This window comes from Streptopelia decaocto (assembly GCF_964273445.1).
Source record: "Streptopelia decaocto genome assembly, chromosome: 3".
Lineage (NCBI taxonomy): Eukaryota > Metazoa > Chordata > Aves > Columbiformes > Columbidae > Streptopelia > Streptopelia decaocto.
Window position 1 is genome coordinate 28,314,956 of NC_138656.1, and position 20,962 is coordinate 28,335,917.

Here is a 20,962-nt window from a genome sequence, read left to right on the forward strand (position 1 = left end):
AATGAGACAATTTACATCTAGAGAACAGCGAAGGAAACTGTAAGAATGTGTTTTCTATCCCTTTCCTATCACAGAGAAAGGTATACTTCAGAAGTAATTTCATCTAACAAGAAGCAAGATAAATGTTCACATACAACAACTAAAAAATCTGTACAATTTTCTATCTCAAACAGAGACATACATGCACATTTGAAAGACTCAGACCTCCAAAATCACTTGAAATGTGAAGCATCACTAATGCTTTGTAAGTCACTTCCAAATCATCACACCAACACTCCAGAACCGTGTACAGCCCAGCAGAGGCAGGAGCTGTTGCCAGTAAAGATATGTCCAGCTGCTGCTGCTCACTAGAAACAGCTATGTAGCCATAAGTAATAGCAAAATAAAGTTAAAAAAACCTCAATAGCAGAATGCTCTACACTGTCTAAGATTAGATCTTCAGGTACTGAAAAGGAACAGCAAATCTAGGATACCACATAACTACTGTAAACTATGTTTCAAGAACAAAATCTACTGCAGCAAAGTTATTCATATAGAGTAAACGCATCTGGGAAGAAACACAGCCAGTAGTGGGGAAAAGAATAAGCAACAATAAGAGAAATAAGTTAAAACACTGAGAGAGGGTAGGTACAAATTGCAAATGGGGATTTGAATTTCTGAAGACATAATGAAGTGGTGAGATAAGTAATGCTTGACTAACTTTAAAATTTCTGCATGCAATTAATTCATGCAATAAAAATGCCAATACATCTACCGTTTCATGATGCCAGTGATATACTAGTGACCAAGTACAAGGCAAAAGCAACAGAAAAAGTTTTGGCAGTATGAGTACGGAAAGATGCAGGACAAGAGACGTACAGCAAGCACCTTCTTTGGGCATTTTTTGTGTTATAATTAGCAATGGAAGAACAATACAAATGTAGGCAAATCTTTTTAAGAAATCAACAGTAACTAACCTCCCACACTTTTGCTAAATTTATTTTCAACAATAAAAGACTGTATTTTTCATATGGAAATATTTGTCATTTATTTTAATAGCATCCTAGTTGAATCTCTTGTGAATCTCTATGATTTTTTTTAAGCATACTTACATAGCCAAAGGAAACCACTATAAACAAGCTTTTTGTTAACATGACTTCCTAAAAACTGTGTAACTAATCAAAGACCAGAAGAATTGTGATTTGAAGATAAGCTTACAGACAAAATTCTTGTCAACCCACACTCACAAATTATAAGTTTATACCTAAAAAACACAAAGCAGTCAGAATCAGAAAGGATATTACAAGCACAAAGAAAAAACTAAGTTCAACAGAAAGAGAAAAAAGAAGACTCGGCTGTTAGACAGTGAACTGCAAAACTTTTGAAAGAGCAATCCCAGGTGTACAAGCCAGTAACAGTCCAGAGCAATACACAGCAAAGTTTAAAACTAAACCAAATCAATACATGGTGTCATTGATAGATATTGGCAATAGTACTTAGTATTTTTAGCAAATACCTCCATTTACTCATCCTAACTTGTACAAAACCTCAACAACTGTGGCACCTGGTTTACAAAATAGTAACGTAGCCTGGCTTTTTTTAGCCAAAAAGGTATCAAATCTGTCAGGATGAACAATGCCTCAGCTGTTTATTTTTGTTTTATTAAAAAAAAAAAAAAGCCTTCTTGTCGTGAATAGCCACAGCTCCCATGGAATAGGGGAACTTGAGGATCACATCCACATTTCCCTGTATAGTTCTATTTTAAAACAAACAGCCACTTAAGGACAGTTTGGTTTATTACAGACATTTTAAAAATATGCTCTGTAAGACACATATGATCCCTGTTCAGAGTTCACAGCACAGCTATATGAGGAAGGTGTTACATTATCAGATAAAAATCCACATCAATCATGTATTTTAACTGGAAGCAACTTACCTGTTTTGCATATTTCATTGAAAACTTTTAGTAGAAGGACTTTAGGGATGCGGCCGGTTTTTCTGACAGAGTTATCCAGTCTATTTAATGCCCAGTCAAACTGCCAGGTCTGTCTAGTTTGAGTTTCTGAAACTGGTTCTTCTTTAACACTTTTCTCCTGTTGAGGTGCAACTGTAAGGAACCTTATTTGGTACAGAATGTTTCTGCTTAAATAAAAACAAACAAACAAATAGATCACACTTCTGTGAGTCATTTTGCAACAACACTAATCACACAGTATCGAAAAGATAATGCACTCTACTTCTTGCTGATGAACAGTTTCTCAAAAAACATTCCAATTGATATAAGCAAATGAATGCAGGTGATTTCAGTGTCTTTCTACTAAAAAAGATAATTCTCAGTGACAACTGTTTCTCATGAGTTAAATGTTTCAAAACTTTTAAGTCACCCTAGTGCTATAAGTCTATTGTCACATATCAGATCATCACAAAAACTCTCTCACGCTTTTGAAAAATCACTCAGACAACTCTTCCAGAGGACAGCAAATCATATCTTTCTTTTCAATTAAAATAGAGAAAAACTAATGCAGAGGCCGCTGTTTTAGACAACAATAGCTTAAAGAACAACAGGATCATGTCCTGTTCTTCAGAATTGACATTAACAAGCATGAAGCAGCTTCCTATGATGTAAACCAAACATGAACCTAAGGGTTTGTTTAAATATTTATTTTCTCAAAATCAAGTATGACAACAAGAAACATAATGAGAAAGTGTTCTTTTTTTCCTAGAAAAACAATAAGAGCTTGCAATTAAAAAAAAAAAAAAAAAAGAGCAAGTTGATGTACACAAGAAAATAATATTTGTGCCATAGCAGAATTACGAACAGCCTGTGCAGGTAAAATTCTCATTACATACAAGCATTTTTGGAAGTCTGTTCTCAATTGGCCTTACAACAGGCCAACTGAGAACAAACTATCCTCCTCCAGAATCCTGTACAAGGGAAGTAATATGTGCTGGATGGCAAAAAGAAGATTGAGCAACTTCTGAAATTGCCCTCCCCCTTGTCTCTGTCTCTCTAGCCAGCTCTTCGGCTAAATTTCTGTAAAGTCTCTATAGACTAGTTTTAAAAAACTAGCGGTTGTACTCCCTGCTGTTACAGATGCTCCAGGAGTCCTGTGTAATAATGGCTGCCCATTTTGTTGAAATGGCAAACTAAAAGTAAGGAGTGCTGGTGTTCTCTACAAAACGATTTCTCACACCTGGAGCTTTTTCACAGGTATACCTGCTGGTTGGTTTCTCACCAACAGGTGCTTGTTTAACGCCCTAGGACAGGAAGCCCACTGGAGGAAAGCTTGCTGGCAATTCAGTGTTTCAGCAACACTGGCAGCAAGATGCTAAACAGCAGAAGAGACATCAGTGGGGTGTGTATCAGTGTGGTGGAAAAAATAGACCAGTGGTTTACTGTAATATTTGATTGCCTCTTGTAAGTCGGAAGCAGCCAAAGACCACCGTTTTTCCTTGTTGTTTGAAATGCTGATTTGATAACTGAGCAAGCTGTAAGTTCTAGGAGTAACATTCTTTAAATAAACCAGCTGTGAAAACAGTTTAGCAGAAGATGTGTTTGTTTTTTGAAGGCATTAAAGTCCTTTAGTAATGAGGAACTTCACGACCATTTGACATCAATGTTTTCGAGCAGGCAAATTTTACGCTGCCCAGTGCCCTCAAGATTCCTCCTTAAGAATTTTCCAGAGGCCAGCAAATTATGTGCATTTTATTTGGCTAGGGAAAGGACATGGAAAAAACAAGTGGAGAAGGGAAAAAAGACTGCCAAAAAGGAGAGATCCTCTCCTTTAGTCTCAGTTCTGTCTCCTTCCAGAATCAAGTTCCCACTGATTCCTCTGGGCTAGCACTCATTTTATTCAGATCCCTCTGTGAGCTTATCTAACTCACTAACCTGGCAAAATATCAATTCAGCCACTTCTACAAAAAAAAAAAAAAAAATTACTATTCCATCAGGTTAGATTCCAAACAGCTCACGATGTTCAAAAAACACCAAAACGAACCAAATAAAACAAATGGACTAGGAATAGGTGGCCAAAATCAGAAGAACTAGGAAGAAAAAAAGAAACTGAAACATCACTTTTCACGTTAAACAGCTCATTAGATTCGCGCTATCACACATTTTTGTTACTAGTAATGCTATCCCTTACTAGAAATATTCTTTCATTTCTTCCTTTTCCTCTTTCTACCTCATCATATAACCAGAAACAGGGTACTTTCCATAAAATAGAAATCATTAGCCTAATTAGAGTAATATCCTGCAGTACAAGGTAAGAATAACAGTAAAATACTAAAATTTAAGTCCTCTTGGGTGTAACAATCAAATGAAATGTCTACAACTCAGATAAATTCTGAAGAACACATAAATAGCAAAACTCAAATATGAGCTAGCCACTGGATAGCTGTAAGAATGAAACTGTAATGATTACAAGTTATTTATTTTTTCTTAAATATATAAACAAAGAAAACTGTATCATCCACACTTCTATACACATTAAAAAGGCTATTTGAAAGCTTTTCAAAATACTTCAAGTCAGGTTTGAAAAAATGCTTTCGAAGCAAGCAGCAACACAGAATTTACAGAAATTCACACTTTGATTTCCATTAACAATCAAAGCGCAAGTGGACAACACTCAAGTGCTTCAGATTAGACTTGGAATGTCTTTTCCTATAAAAGTTTGCAATTGTTTTATAGCACTTTGTAATTTATTGAATAAGATCTTACACCACATAGTGCACTTGTAACTATAAACTAATTGATATCTACATTTCTTAGCTTAAGACCTGTACTGTTTCAAGAAAGCTGTCTTTGTAAGATTTTCCATGCGTCAAGTCACTGAGATTTTAAAGCACTTGTGTAGCTCCATCAGATTAGGTATGAAGATAAAAACAGTATGTGCCTGCTCAAAACTTGCTGGCTAGCAGAATGAGAGGACTCTAAAGTTTCATCTGTTACTAAACTCTCCTTGATTACCGTTTAGCATGATGCTGTTCAACACATAACTTTAGAATTTTATACTATATCAAGCACTATGGTTGCATACTGTTAATTATTATACTCTTATTTGAAGTGTTATCTGTATACACTATTTTCACCTTCCAAAAAATGAGCAGAATTGGGCATTTTCATTTAGTTCCATCGCCTCAGATACTACCAAAGGTAGTGCTGGTGTTTCTGTTAGCTTATACTGATTAAAGACATTTTAAGGAATGGCAACATGGGAGTCACTTTCAGTTTTAGACAGTTGGGGAAAAAGCCATATGAGAGTATAAAACAACCTGAGGAACTCTCAAACTTCCACTGGCATCCATCTAAATTACCATTATCAATCTGAAATCTAGGGTAAGACTCAAGTGTAACTTATCTGTAGGCTTTCGGCATTTGAACAAATTACACTTTTAGCACTGCTTAAGGCACTGTGTAATGCTAAGCCAATCCCATAGAAAGAATCTGTTAAAAATAATCACGGCTTCAAAAGCTGGATGAAGCTACAGGCATCTACTGCCTTGAATTTGTGTCTTTGAAATACAAACCAAATAAGAACACAAAACTTAGGGAAAAAAGAAAACAAAAACAAAAAACAAAAATCTAAGAGTTCAGTATTCTAAAAGATGAAAGATTGAGCATAACAGAAAGACAGCTTCCAAAAAACCACAAACTTAACAAATAAAGAGACATAGTATCAGACTTGATTTCAGGCAATCAAGTAAAGGACAGAATAATGGAACAGACAACATACTTATCGAAAACTGATCCTAATGGCTCAACCTCCCCATGACACAGAAGAAGCTAACAAAACAAAAGAGTTATCCATTCATCGGGAATCTTTTAACAACCTTGTGTGATTCTTCTTTAATTTTTAGAAGGTGAGAAATAATGCACAGTTACAGGAAAAAAAAAAAAAAAAATCAAGAAGGCCATGTTAACCATTTCAGCCAGAAAGTCACATAAAAAGGCAGCAAGAAAGGATTATAAATACAAGAAAGATGATTTTAGAAAACAAAAAAAAAAAAATAAAAAAAAAAATCAGATCATACACTGTTTATCTCTCAAAAAATATTAATTGCAACCACACTATATAAATGTTAACCATTTTACCATGACCAAATTTTAACAAGGAGATGGAGGTGTAGGTGAGAATAGGAAAGAATGAGCTAAGTAATTTCTGGAAACATTAAGGTATGTTATATTTAAGACACATTAATGGACCTTATTCAATCTCCAGTGCTTTGGAATTACTTTCAAAACTTCATTAAAGTTTTGGGAAAAAAAGAAACACAATCAATGAAAAATAGGGACTGATACACAAGCTTTTGGCACCGTGTTACCTGAAAATCTCAGAAGCAAAACAAGGAGATACAACGTACTTTAAATTATAAAAATATGGGTGCAGTAGTTGTTTAAAAATAAATAAATGAATAGGAATTTAAAAAAAAAAAAAAAGCTGTTCAGGTTTTCTTGCAAAATTGAGAACATATTTGCTGGTAGTCTAAAGTAATTTATGCCCTGACCCAGCTGGGACAGAACTGGCATGACCCATGCCCATTCAATAATTTCATTAAACAATCTGGATAACAGAAGAGTTAATAAACTTATGAAATTTCTAGATGACACCATAATGATGTCAAACTCTTAAAAGAAGAGGCTTAGACTTCCAAGTCATCTTGATCACTTGATGAAATGGTCTGAAATCAACAGATTTCAGTCTGCACTTCAATACAGACCAAAGTATGTTGTAAGTTTTGGACAAAAAACACATGAAGAAATGTAAGACAGTGTACAATTGCTAGACAACAATACAACTGAAAAAGTACTGAAAATAAGCCACCACTAAACATGAAACATCACATGGCAAAAAGGAAAAATTCAATTCTTCAACACCTAAGAAAAGGAACAGATATATAATAAAATACAGATATAATTATTCTGCTTGTCATGGTGTGTTTACTCACAAAACAAAACAAAAAAAAAAAGGTTTACAAGACTCAACTATACCATCTCACTCTCCAAATAAAGAAGCAACTGTACCAAATACATGAGGCATCACACTGGTAATATTAATTTTTGTAATTTTAATGGTAATGAAATATTAGAATACTTTGACAGTCAAACTTTCTCATGTGGAAGCTTACAAAATAAGATTAAGACGGAAAAAAAAATTAGCTATCATGCATGGCTGGAGTACTGCTGATCCCACCTCAGTGCTAGATGTCAGGTTATACTCTTACAACGTAACCATATTTTTTCAATTATTTTTATTAACTTCATTCAGACTAAATGCTATGCTACACAGCCAAATGCATGACACTTCTCCAAGGACTGCAATGGGTGTCAAGTATTTACTTTCACCCATTACTATTAAAAGCTATTTAAAGATTTTTGTCCATGTGAAACATTATACTTGCAAGCACATGAAGCTTCACAATAAACTTCAGATCTGTTTGGAATAGCAACCTGATTCTTCTCCAACATGTGTAATTTCACCCTACTATGTTTCAGAACTGTGTTTCTTTGTACCTACCCAGAGAAGCTCAAAAGGATATATTAAGTCCTACAAAGGGACCTCTCTCGTACTCCCACAATCACAAGATTAGAACTAGCATTTGCACATCTGAGCCTTTACACAACTGCACCTTTACACCATATTCAGCTTTGCCTCTAGAATTCGGAGGACTAAAAATTTAGACCTTGCCTACATGTGAGAGATTAACTAACTACATGTTTGTAATCCCAACATACAGCCACCCATTATTTAGCAGTAACTTTTCATCTCCTATTTAGCTTACAACATCTGGAAATCAGATGAAGCTAAACTCATAAAAACCTCATGCTGAGACGAAGCATGCACAGGGAAACTTATACTAAGATAATCCATGAAGTATTTCTGTTTGGAAGAGTTTGAGAATCCTAGTACTGTACTTACATATACTTACATGTTTTCTGTATTTCTAGAGCAGACTAAAGGCAGTGCCTTTGATTTACTAAAGGAACGCATCTTAACACACCAGCCTGAGTAAATGTCTGATCTTTCCAAAAACTCAAAAAGTAGGTTGTTCTAATGATCTCCCTGGCAGCAACAGTTTTCTTTCTGTAAAACTTGACCAATTCCAAACATTAGAAAAAAAACAAAACAGAGCTCGACCATATGGATATTTGCCTCCCTTTATCAGAGCCACAATAAGGTGGTTGCTATGCTTTTTTAAAGAAAAGTACTGAATATTTTGGGGTTTTTTAAACCAAACAAGCAAATGGTGTAGGAAATCATTTTCAAAATACAAGCCATGCTCAAAATGAATAATGCTAAACTTAAAGGAGTTGAAATTCACTACTGTACATAAAAGCACTACAGACTCAACATCAGTTAAATTTACTAAATATAAGACTAAACATACCACCTGAGATCCAAGCAGGAATCATGTGACTGCTAAACAGTATCTCCCCCAACTTAGCTATGGTCACATACAAAAAAGAAAAAAAAAGGCCACAACGTTCAGGCCACTGCACCCTTGTTTCAATGAGATACAGTAGGACCCTACAAAAGAAAAAAAAAAATAAAAAGCTTTGCCATATAGACTGAGAAACCTCAAGTTCTTGGAAAATATCTAAAAACTTCGCCTCAGTGACTTGCAAGAAGAAAAGCAGAAAAACTTCTGCTTTGTTCTATTTCTTTGGAAGTCTCTAGACATTTTATGTCCATGAGTAAAACACATACAACAATGACAACAACAGTGCAGCTTGTGAAACTTTACTATGACAGTACATTGTTTCATATTATCAAAAAGCAACTCTACTGAATGCCTTGTCTGCATTTAAAGCCCACTTAGTCTACCATTTTTCTAATGTAAACTAATTCAGTGCTCGGTTCTACATTTTTGTCCACTGATGATGGATTGCTGAGTATGGCAGTGAATAGACAAAAGCAACTTGTTTGCAGCTAATTAAAAAAAAAAAAAGGTACCATGCATTAAACCATGAATCATGTAGGGTTTTAACTTAACCTCTTACCCAAAGCTCAAATCGAATTCCCTTCAAATCTGAAACAAGGTTCTTTAAAAGGATTTTATCTGCCCCATCTCACCAACATGCTTCAATCTTGTACAAGCACACCACAGTGTACCAAACATCAACAGTCTCTACAAGGACAACTTGAAAACCACTGCACGTGGTGCCCTCTTTGCAACTTTATCAGTAATCACTCTTCTGAATGGAACACAGATCTTGCAAGAAGCAGATGGTTTCATGACAGTACAGTTCCTGCCTGGGGAGATGCACTTTGCTCCTCAGTCCCAAAAACTGACATCTAAACTCAAAGCCGAGAACCTCAAACTGAAGAAGTGACAGCAAAGCCAAAGATGTCTTGAGAGACATGTAGAGATTCCACTTGATTTTCTTCCTCGGCTATATTTTTATGAACTATGCCTTAGGAGCCTGTTGTTCTTTCCTCTGGGTGTCGATTTCAGGATGAGCATCCTAGCTCTCGCACATCTGAAAACGCAGTTCAGCAATACGGCTGTATCAATCTAATATCACACAGTTGTCACACAGGGTTCCCTCTTCTCCTTTTGCCTGTGGTCCCACCCTTTTAGAGTTCATCAGATCCTTACCTGATCCAATGAAACCTGTTGAGCTGTTAGAAAGTCTGTTCTTTGCAGTCTCGCAATACCCTTCTTCCCAACACTACCTTTCCCGCAGGAGCACGCTGTAGCATCAAACCATAAAATAATCATCTAGAGTATGTAGAATAAAGTCCCCAAAAGATATTCTTATGTTATTCAAAAACTGCTCTAAACATTCATTGATTTAGAGGTTTGTTACAGCAAATTTAAGCATCTCTTCCCTTACTGAAGCTTCTATGAACAAAGTTCCAGTAAATAATTTCTATCGCATAAATCAGCCCAGTGCTAAAGTTTGCTGTTGTAGATCTCAAGTTTGTTGTATTGGTCTGTCATAGCTTATTGTAATAATTGCATGGCATGAGAGTGATGACATATAGCTCAGTGTATTTTACATTTTGTACTAGAGGTAGTCAAGTGAAATAGTATTTGTCCTAGATCTGATCTGCTATGAAATGCTTCTCAACCATCCCATGCAATTGGACATCCATCTACTGTCCTAACCCATTTTCAGAAGTTTAGATTAAAATCAGAGCAACATGATGCTTTGATAAAATCTCTGCTTGAATGTGAATGGTTGCTATTTCACATCTCTAAAGACGCTAACTGATTTGCAACTTTTCTGCAACCATTACTGTAATGAAAGTCTTAAACCTGCCTCTGAACTGACTTTATTATGTTTATTGGTAAAGCAACCAAACCAAGCACATGTAAATATATTGTAATTTACCCAGTTATCTTGTGAAATACTGGATTATTCCTTATTTATTTACTCTTAAAACAGTAGGGTTTTTTCTCCACTATTCCAATTAGACCTTTATCAATATTCTCTGGAATTTACTGCAGCAGACTCCATTTCTGTCTCAAAATACCATCTCAGCAAGTACACTAAGTCTAAATGTTGTCTGTATGTCATTCCAGTTCATCAAAAGAGGTCAATTTACAGAAATTAAGGCTTAAGTAGAAAAATACAACAATGAATTTACTTAAGGTAAAAAAATGAAGAGAGATTAAATGCTTATATGCATGATTTCAGTTTAGAAATGTTACCTTTGCTTTACACTTTGGTCCCAGAGTATCACTTGTGCACTAGGATGCCTAAACCCTTATAGTAAAGGGGCAGTAAGACAAAGATTTTAGGTGAAAAATTATCTAAGGAATCAAATTACTAGACAGAAAGAACACACAAATTCAGGTATGCTGCTCACTCTCACTCCAAAATAACTCACAGTTTAGACCAAAACCTAAAAGCTAGGAAATAAATACCACTGCCGCTCCCTGTGAATGTGTTCTCTTCCAAGCACCTTTCTCACACAGTTAACTAAATCTAGCCTGAGAATTAAAGAGTCTTCAGCATGATCATTAAACCTTCTCACATACAACCCCAAAGATATTTGAAAATATAGAAAAGTATAATTCGGCGCAAGAAAAAAAGTATCATTGGGGTCAAGAAACAACAAAACCACAACTGTTAGAGACAAATTATCATCACATAAAGCACTTTTCAAGATTTTCAAGAAACACACTTCTAGAAAAATATAGCACTGACAGTCCTTCATCAAGTCATATGTGAATTTCAATGAACATTACTTTCTGCAACAAACTAATTTAGGAAATTCAGCCTCTAGTTGAGGAAAACTGAAGTCAGCTGAATGACCACAAAGTAGAAAAGTTCACTAATGATTTGTTGCTAACTAAATGTGTGGTCCTGTCGCCAACTATACAGCAGACATCTTCTTAGCTCCTGGTCCTTCCTGCACAGGTCTACTCCACCCTTCATACCAACTTTAGCATTTAACGATCTGATACACTTTAACCACTAAAGCCAGCAGAAAGCTATACTGTTTTTAGGTAAGATTTCAGTCAGGCTACAGAATAAAATCAGTTCATAATAGGTTTGAAAAGCACTAAAGCTAATGCAGGTGACAACAACTCCTTTATTTTGGTGGCAAAACTCCCATCTGGGGGCTCTCTCTATTGCTGACTCCCCTCTGTTCCCATCCCTTCCCCTGAAGCAGGTCTGGAATTCACCACGTCCTCTGCTGAATGTATTTACTTATCTAGAATGGCAGAAAACTGTTCTTGTTTTCTACCAGGAATTAGGTCACATTGACTTCGAGGGACCACCAGAGCTGTAATAAGGCAGAAGCAGAACAGGACAGAACAACTTTCTCCCTTTGGTAACACTAAGTTGTTACGTCAGCTCATAAAACTCAGTGTGTACATTTAATGCTTTTTTATTCTCAGATTCTATGCAAAAATTTGTCTATAGCATCATTTGGACATTTAATGAGATTAATTTCAAGTCCATTCACTAACACTAATTAAATCTACATCCTGATACTTTTTTCCCCACCTTCACGGCTAATGGCAACATTAGCTGCTATCTGAATAGTTTGTAAGGTGATATTTCTACACACCAGAAACATATATCCCCTTCCCACTCACCAGCACTGAATCCTCACTAGATTTTGCAAACACTGGAAGAAATAGAGCAAACATTCATATCCTTGGAAGAAATGGATCTAAACTTCTATTTAGCCAGGCATTTATTTTTGTAAATTATGTATAATTATTTTAATTAATTTTATGCAAATTTTTAGTTAACAACTGTAATTATAATCACAGCAAGTAATTTGACATAAACGAAAGCTAAGCATCCCAAGCCATTCCCAACTCCCTCTTTTAAGACAGGGGAAAGAGTAGAAACCAAAAATCTAGCCCCATCAAGGTTTGGGAGTCATTAACAAGCAGTCTGGGAACTTGCTGGCAATTAAGTAACCCTTAATGTTTAAAAAGTTTGCACAAAACTTCATGTAGTTCTAACAGCATACTCCCTACATGAATTACAAGAAGTAAATACTAAACTTTTTGACATAGCTATCATCTATACAAGGTGCTTCCTTCTGAGGACAGGTAAATAAGGAAAATATTATGGAAGCAACTAACTTGCCTGTAGAACAGAATGCTAAGATCACCCTCATGCTTTATTAAATAAACAGTAGATGCAAAAAAACCCTGAAATACTGTATGTTTCCTACAAACATGGATTCTGATGTTTTTTCATGTATTCAGGGCTGAGCCTTTTGCACTTCTACATTCAAGGGTATGTGCTTTAAACACAAAAGATACCAAATGTGGAGCTATAGTTCACCAACACTGGGAAGAAAGCTTAGCTCTCCTAGAACTAACATTATTACTGTAAGAAAAAAAAAAAAGTACTCTTGTTAAGGAAGGGTTGCCTCTCTAAACTTCCTGCAGGGCACCAACCACGTTACCATGGTCAAAGCAGCAACAGGCATGTACACAATGAGGGTGCGTTTTCCACCCTACCTGCGTGATGGAATACAGAGAACCATAGCAAAGGAATTAAGAGATTCCTCCTGATAACAGGCCCAGCAGAGTCTTGACAGAAACGGGGAAGGAGCCCAAATTCTAACTGTGGGGTTACTGCTTATCTCCGCCTGGTTTCTCTCCTCCTCCTCGACTTCCGCCCGCACAGTAACCTCTGCCGGCCAGTGCACCTCGCTCTCCACAGAGAGTAAAGGACTCTGTTTGCGTTTTCACCCTGACGAGTCACCATTGCTGAGCGACGCTCCCGCAGCAGTGGGCTGCCCTCGCCGACCCACGACCCAGGCGGAGAGACGCGGGGCTGCCCCGCGGCCTTTGCTCCCGAGCTCCCGCCGCGGCGCAGGCCAGGGGCCGGGCCGGGCCGCAGAGCTCCTGCCGGCAGCCCCGCAGGACGGCGCGTAAGGGCCCGCGCCCGCGAGGCACCGGCCGCGGGCGCGCGTGGCGGCCCAGCCGGCAGCGCCCTTGGCCACGAGGACCGCCGCCTCGGCCGGCCCCGCCGCGCTCCCCACCGCCTCAGCGGGCTGCCGGCCGGCCCCGCGGCGCAGGGTCTCACCTGGGGGGGGCCGGCGGGCGGGCGGCGGCGGCCGCGGGCTGGCGGAGGAGGGGCAGGAGGCGCGGGCAGAGCGCCCGAAGGCGCCCAGCGGAGCTCAGCAGCGCGGCCATGACCGCCGCGCGCGCCGGACGCGAAGGAGCACGTGAGGCGGGCGCCGCGCTAGCGCGCATGCGCACGAGGGGAGGGCAGGAGCCGACGCTCCGCCGGCAGCGGCCACGTGTTGGGCGGAACCATTCTCCGCAGGGGGCGTCGCTGGCTCCGCTCTCGGAATGGGCCCGCTCAGGCACCAGTGCGCTTTCAAGTCCACCCCGTGCCGCTGATGGGACGCTCCACGCAAGGTCGGCGGCGCAGCCCCAACCTCGGATTGGGTCGATCGGCAACCAACCCGGAGTTGCTCCAGCGGAAGGTGGCCGGCAGGGTGCCCTTAGCTGTTCGGGAGAGGAGGTGTGGGTACGGGGCGCTGCCGGAGGCGGCAGGAGGCGAGGGGAAGCACGGGCACTCCCGGGAGCTGACACGGCTTTGCGCGCTTTCTGTCCGGTGCTGCCAGAGGTGGCGTTAGTGTTGGACGGTCTCGCGGGTGCCGGGCACTGGCTCGTCCTTGCTCGCGGCAGGACGTCACGTGGGTGGTGAGGTGCTTCACGGCGGCTCATGTTCCTACAGGGCTTCGGCGGGACGGGGCGGGCGCGCGCCTGGCGGTGTCCCCCACACCCTGAAAACGTGACATGAGGCGAGCGAGCGCGCGCGGACAAAAAAAAGTCTCAGCCTGTTCTCCTCGATAATGTGGCAGGCTCTGCCTTGACCTGTTGCCCCAAGGAAGCAATGCCGGCGTGGTTTCGCTGGGACAGCTGCGGTTGGCGGTCAGCCCTGACTGGGGTCTCTGGAATGGCGTCATCCCTTGCTTCCCTCCCTGCCGGGAACAAAATGGGAGTGAGTAGAGGGAAGAACCTCCATTAAAAACTTTCAAATGGTAAATCTCTGCCTGAGCTTGGTTATGTTTACCAAGGTGCCGTCTGCATTGGTGTTTAATTTTGGCATTCCACGTTAAAACTGGTTCCTATGACATAAAACACTATATTAGGTACTTGTATTTTCATACAAAAAACTTGTAATTATATTTGCCATAGATTGCAAATAATTACTCCAGAGGGCAGTTTGTTAAGCAAAAGAGATTGATTTTTATCAGATCAATTGCAGTCAGCTGTTTCCTGTTACACTTTACTTGGTAAGACTTGTAAAGTTTCCTCATCAAGATGCAAAGTGCCCTGTTTTTAAAAGTTAGGAACATCCACTTCTGCTCTCTATAAGAAAGTCCTGGATGCTCAATACTTCTTGTATTTGAGCTGTAAGGCATGAGCTGCAGCTAGTAAGACAATATTTGCGGTGTTACTAGTTATCGTTGCTTCCGCTGTATCACAGTGTTACAGTGTTTCGCTGAATACAGATTTCAGTCTTGAAGACCAAGATGAAATTTGTAACTCAAGTGCAAACTTAATAGCATTCATGCTAATTATTAGGCTGGCTTAGATATGTGCTTACCAAACTTGATTATGGAGTAGAGCACCTGGGAACTCATTCTGAAGACACAATACTAAAAAGTCTACAATGCTTACAATAAGGACCAGAAATGACAAAGCACAAGACTGGAAAGAGCAAAGGAAAATAATGGGATTACATTGGTCAGCATAATAGTAGGCTGTTGTTGCTGAGACTTCACTGTACTTAATCAGTGAAGAACAATTTTAAGAAGTGCTTTGAAGGAGAACAATAGAATAGATGGTGACTGGGAATTCCTCCAAAGAACAAAGAAAATGCAAAGGTGTTTGGAAATCTCATAAGTAGATTACAGTATCTGAAATGATGAACTGCTCAGAGAGGAGTTGTCTTTTCACTGCTGACTTAGGGGTTGCAGATATGATTCTGTAAAAGCAGTTATTTGATGTGAAAAGGAAAGGAGGTCCCAATGAATTAATTCAAAATGTGACATACCTGAAACAGTAGACTTAAGAAATTGTATTTGCTGAAGTTCTCTGAATGGATGTGGGGGTCTAGATCACACTTATCAAGATCTGGTAGATTGAGACATGTTTGGAGTCTAGATGAGAGTTGTAGTTCTCTGGGTGAAGGAAGCATGTACTAGGTATGCTATTCATGTTCATATGCGAAAATCTAGAGAAATCTAGAGAAATGGTAATATCACTAGTGGTAGTTGAAAAACAGGAGGGGTTATTAGTTGAAGAGTGAAAGCTTTATTTTAACCATGTCAGGCTTGAGTTGAGTCATATATAAGATGTGAATGAGCCACCAGGATTTCATTATGGACAAAAAAGCTTGTGATAGATCTGTGAGTCCTCAGTGCAGTAGCTATGCTGTGTTTGTAGAAAGATTACCCACAGATGAGAGATGGAGGTCCAGAGATACAGAAAAGGCCAAAGGCACAAACATACCCAAAGAGGAATATGAAGATACTCATCCAAGTAGGAAGATTGCAAAAGATGCTTTAGGGAAAGGAAGCATTTGTAGAAGCCACAGAGGACAAGCTGTGGTCAGCTGCATAAGGGACAACTGAGAAATGAGATGTGAATGAGACCAGGTTGAGATGGGAGGAAAAAATGTGCAGCAGACAAGGGACCAGGAAAAGGAAGCAGTCTAAGGAAACATGGTTTGTTGGTCTTGCAACCAAAATAAATAGTTAACAGAAAGCTCCACACGGGCAAAAGAAATCCTCTGCTGACTTCTTGTTTTTCTACCTTCTCTAAACAGGCCACATCCTCCAAGTTTCTGGGCTGGATTCACTCTGCCCAGGCAATTTATTCCCATCGTCAGTAACTCCCAGAAACCTCTCCCTAGTGATAATATTTAAGCAGTGCCAGGTTATGTTCCTGGGCTCTGGAGCTGTGTCTCTGCTATTGAATTCCTATTGTCTACAACAATTTCAGCCTGTGCCAGACAATTGCCTGGCACAGTTTGAGGAATTAGCACCAGAGAGCTTGGGGCTGTTGCCAGTAGACAGTCTGGCGATGGCCAGGCAGTGCTGGAGAGCAGAAGGATTTAAAAGTAAGGACTCTGGCCATACTTTTCAGTTGGCTTGAAGGCCACAGGATGGTTCTGGTTATTTAAGGTAATGGATATATGTAAATGGATGTAAATGGTTATTTAAGGATGGATGTAGCCTACATGCATACTACCTTTTCTGGAACTTGTAAGGTTTCATTTCATAGAGAGTTTATCAAAACCACTTCTCAATAATTTTTAAAACTTAATTGAAGTGTGACAGGGAAATTACCAAAGCAAGAGGTAGAATGACATGCAGTAATTAAAACTGTTTTTGCTCACTCTCCTGTCTTTCAAATAAAACCCCTAGTGTGCAAAATATCTTTTAAAAGTAGCTTATTCCACACTTGACTTTAGATGGTCTTAAACTCCAAAGTTAAAATCACAATATAAATGCATCCCCAGAATCCCCCATTCCCTAAATTAACACGGCCTCCACTAGAGGCAGCTCTGTGCGGATGGCACGAGTGCAGTAAGACAGGAACATCCATCCTCCTACCAAGATCATAATCCAGCGAGGTGCATGTTCTGTGTCATTCAATGGGCAACATAGTTCCTAACATTCATTTAGGGGCTCTGTTCATCTTGGGGAAATCGACTACCAGGAAGGTTTTCCATGGAGAGATTTGGTTGGGGCGTTTACCTGAGGTCTAGGGGAAGGTAAGCATTGTAACTGAGAAGATTATGAGATACATATATATTTGTATTGTTAATATCAATATCAATTTATTTCTGATGTCTGAGTAAAGAAACCTTAGATTTCAGACCAAAGAGCTACTGGTATGTAGAATATACATTTTTAATATGTCTTGAGGGAACATGACAAAGAAACCAAAAAGTGACCTTTCCTGCCTGTGGCTTGTTCTCCAAACCTGACTGCAAGTGTTGGCTTAAGCCTCTGCTTCAGGCATGCAATTCAGGCTGAAGAAATAGAGCCTCTGCGATACATGACTCTCCGGGCAGTAAAAGTCAGAAGACAGAACCATAACAAATAATGTGGTTCTCTGTGGTTCTCTGTATGTTTATATATATATATATATCTGGATACAGATACATCTATATACAGAAACTTTTCAGTATCAGTAATGAAAATCTAAGTCACGCTTGCTGAGGGTTTTGTACACTTTTAATATCTCATTTCCATTTTGTTCTGAGGGGAGAAAGTGGAATCAGCTTAAAATACTCACAGGATTGTTATTGCAAACCCTCATATTTTTCTATTGAATTTATTAATACTTCTCAGATTGTGTGAAAATGCATATTTCAGCTTCATTTGAAAAAAAAAAAGAAAAAAACCCTTGTACCTGAGAATGTCTGATAAATGCAGAGAAAACATACTTTTCAAAAGAGTGTTTCTTAAAACAAATTTGTGATTTTTTTTGAGCTTGAGTTCCTTAATGCTGGCAATAGTGTGATTTACTTCTCTGTAATATTTTTGAGGATCCCAAATCGCCTCCAGCTTTTAACACATACGTGTCTTTCAGGTCTTGTAATTTGGCCAGTGTTGCCTAACGTGCAGCAAAGCACGTTCTCCATAAAAAATCTGTAGTTGCAAATAAAATTCAAGTCAACATGTTTTCTGAACTAGTCAGGTTTTATTTTGAGAAAATGAAAATGAAGTAAGTTCAAGAACTGTAGAAGTGAGATGGAGGTGGTACAGCTGAACATGTTGTTCAGGAGGAAAGTGGAGAAGGATGACAACAGAGTAGTTTGGAGAAGGAGAAATCTGTGAGATGACAGTAACTGAGTAACTGGTAAGGCTGCTGACTGTGGATGGCAAAGGGATTGCTGTTCACATCCCAGAAACTAGATGAAAGTAACAACAGCTCACTTTCAGGAACATAGTGGGAAGATAGAGGTGTTTTTTTCATGGACTTTTAGGGTTAAATTTTGTTTTTCAGATGCCTTTGGGGGCTGTTTGTCTCTCAAGAGTCAAGTGTTTCCTCTCTTCCCCTCATCAAAAAAAGCTCCCCGTATCCATGCTGTAAATTTGCTTAGGTTTAAGCCAATCTCAGAATTTATGGAAGCCTGACTGCATAGCTTTGATGGTATGATGTGTTGTTTTGCTGTGTTCTGGGTCTGGTAGGGTGATAAAATCAAACTAAGGTACTGGAACAGGAACAAGTAGTAGCATGGAAAAAATCAGTGTGCCAAATCTTAGGATTTGTAGGATAATATGTAAGAGTCTTATTAAAATGACAAATTAGAAGGCAAACACAAGAACTGGAGAAAGATGGATACTAACAACTTGAATGGAAAATTGCTTCCTGAGAGACCCATTGATTTTCATATATCATGCTCTGTTTTCGTGTAAGACAGTTCCTTTCCAAAGGCAAATGGTGACTTAATCTCTAACAAAATGCTAAATTAATTCCTTATTGCGTGTATCTGTTAAAATGTTTCTGCAGGCTGAAGTATGCCTTGGCTGCTATTTGATCCCACTCAAAATCTTTGAGTTATTTTAGAGCTGTATTGCAGTGTAAAATAGTTATTAATATTTCCACTGAAGATACAAAATAATTTAGCTCCCTGTTCTCCTCAGCTATGTTAGTTTTGCAAGGTTAGTAGAAATTTTAATAAGTAGTAGAACCTTTATTTTTGTAACCAAGTCAGCAGATCTCATCCTGGCTATCTATGGGGAGTAGATGTGATGAGTAAGAAGGTGTTTTTTTTATATAGTTACTTTTCAAAGGATCACAATTTGAAAATGGTTGTGACATAACTGGGTCACATCTGAAATTTTTCTATAAGCTGCATAAAATGAGAAGTTGAGGTAGCAGCTTTTGTCAGAAGTTATATTCTTAAAGCTGTAGTGAATCATATAGTTGAGAGATTTGCATATTGTACTGTTACTGAAAACTGCAAAACAGTCATAAATCTGTGTAACTGTTTAGTAGTCCTTTCATATCTTAAATCTGTTGCTTTTAAATAATAACAAAGTAAGAATTAGGATGGATATGCATGTGCATCACATACTGTGTTTCTTCTGTCATTGCCTTTGTTTAACGTGTAATTGTGGACACTGTTGCAAAGAATGTCATGTCCCAGGGTTTAGCTGTTAGGAGTGTTGGAGGGGAAAAAAAAGTAAGAATTTCAGGAATGGTACAACTATTTCAGCTGCCTGTAGCTCTAGTACGTAATAAACCATTTTCAAATTTTGATGCATGCTTTAACTTCTGGTTGGAAACAAGAATGGTATGATTCAGAGATCACACAGATTGCTAACTGGACAGGGAAATTATAATAAAACATGATTCATAAGCTTAAAGGGTTTACTCGAGAATAAGAATCCTTATGCTGTTTTTATATCAGTGGGCACACTGGATGATACTTTCTGCCAAATCTCCTCCTACCCCAAACAATGAAAAAATTTATAATTAATTCTGGATATAAGACAGATCAAGTGAGAGCACCTAAAGCCTAGGCTTCTGCTTTAGTATAAACTATTTCAGGTTTTCTTACATATGTTCTGATTTATCTTAACGGTTACTGAGTATTTTTTTAGGAGTTAGGCAGTTAGTCCTGTGTGTTTTAGAAGGGTTAATCCACTTAGAGTCTGCAAAATCTAATCCCATAACATTAAAACAAATGCTAACTCCCTTGTGTACACATGCAGTATATGTATACCTCACACCTCTGCCTCACTGGTGTACATGTCAGGGACAGATACAAGCAGCTGCTATACATTTTTACAACTCATTTGTCTGAACAACATTTAACTTAGTTTCATTCAACGTATTCAAATATGATATGGCTGTCTAAAATGATAGCCACATTATGATTATTTTTATGAACAATAGTAAAATTATCTTTTATTTTATTAAAAGCTCCCATTTTTCTGTTTATTTATCTTCCTCAGAGTAAGGCTGTAAACATGACTGATCGAGAAGTCAGAAATGTCTGGAGAGGTGTAAACAAGTATTCGGAAGGGCAGAGAGCAAGTATCTTTTAAAACAGATCAGTCACTGATAGAAAAAGTTTTAAGTATTTTTGGCAGCTGATCTGCATTGAGAGGTTTTTTTTTCTCTTGGTAATTTTTCCATCATCCCTGCTGGACATTTCTGCCCCACTGGTTTAGTCAAATGCCAGATCAAATGTTGGTATGGCTGTGCTCTAATCGAGGAGTAATACTTCCAATGGTGAAGGCAGGACAAAAACAATCTTTTTTTTACTTTTTTTTTTTTTTTTTTAAGTGCAACTACTGATTGTGCTACAAGATAAAACTTATAACTCAAGTGTCAATTAGTCGTGCAGAAAATTTGTATTGCTTCCCTGTCTTAAATTGTTTTCTAAAAGAATTTCCTCCTGAATTCCAGTGCTGCTGAGTTTGAAAAACTATAGATACATCTAACATAAGTAAGGTTCCGTGCTGGCCTTTTCCATCTTTCTTTAGGCCTTTGAATAGGTTTTATATATATT

At 38.6% G+C, this 20,962-nt stretch overlaps 1 protein-coding gene and 1 long non-coding RNA gene across 3 annotated transcripts in view; one reads left to right on the forward strand and one right to left on the reverse strand.

The window, feature by feature from the left end:
* Nucleotides 1–13,677, reverse strand: part of LRPPRC (leucine rich pentatricopeptide repeat containing) — a 91,685-nt gene extending 78,008 nt beyond the window's left edge. Inside the window, exons 1-2 of one of the 2 annotated variants that reach the window (XM_082047789.1) lie at nt 13,493–13,677; nt 1,916–2,118 (exon numbers count right to left, since the gene is read on the reverse strand). In XM_082047789.1, coding sequence (XP_081903915.1) covers nt 1,916–2,118; nt 13,493–13,662 — 373 coding nt within the window. In that variant the 5' untranslated portion in view covers nt 13,663–13,677. Of the gene's footprint in view, nt 1–1,915; nt 2,122–13,492 lie in introns of both variants that reach the window. The other variant, XM_082047788.1, reaches the window with a different exon arrangement.
* An 18-nt stretch (nt 13,678–13,695) lies between these two features.
* Nucleotides 13,696–20,962, forward strand: part of LOC309437401 — a 37,889-nt gene continuing 30,622 nt past the window's right edge. The window contains exon 1 of the long non-coding RNA XR_014183547.1: nt 13,696–13,898. This is a non-coding gene — a long non-coding RNA (uncharacterized lncRNA). The remainder of the gene's footprint in view (nt 13,899–20,962) is intronic.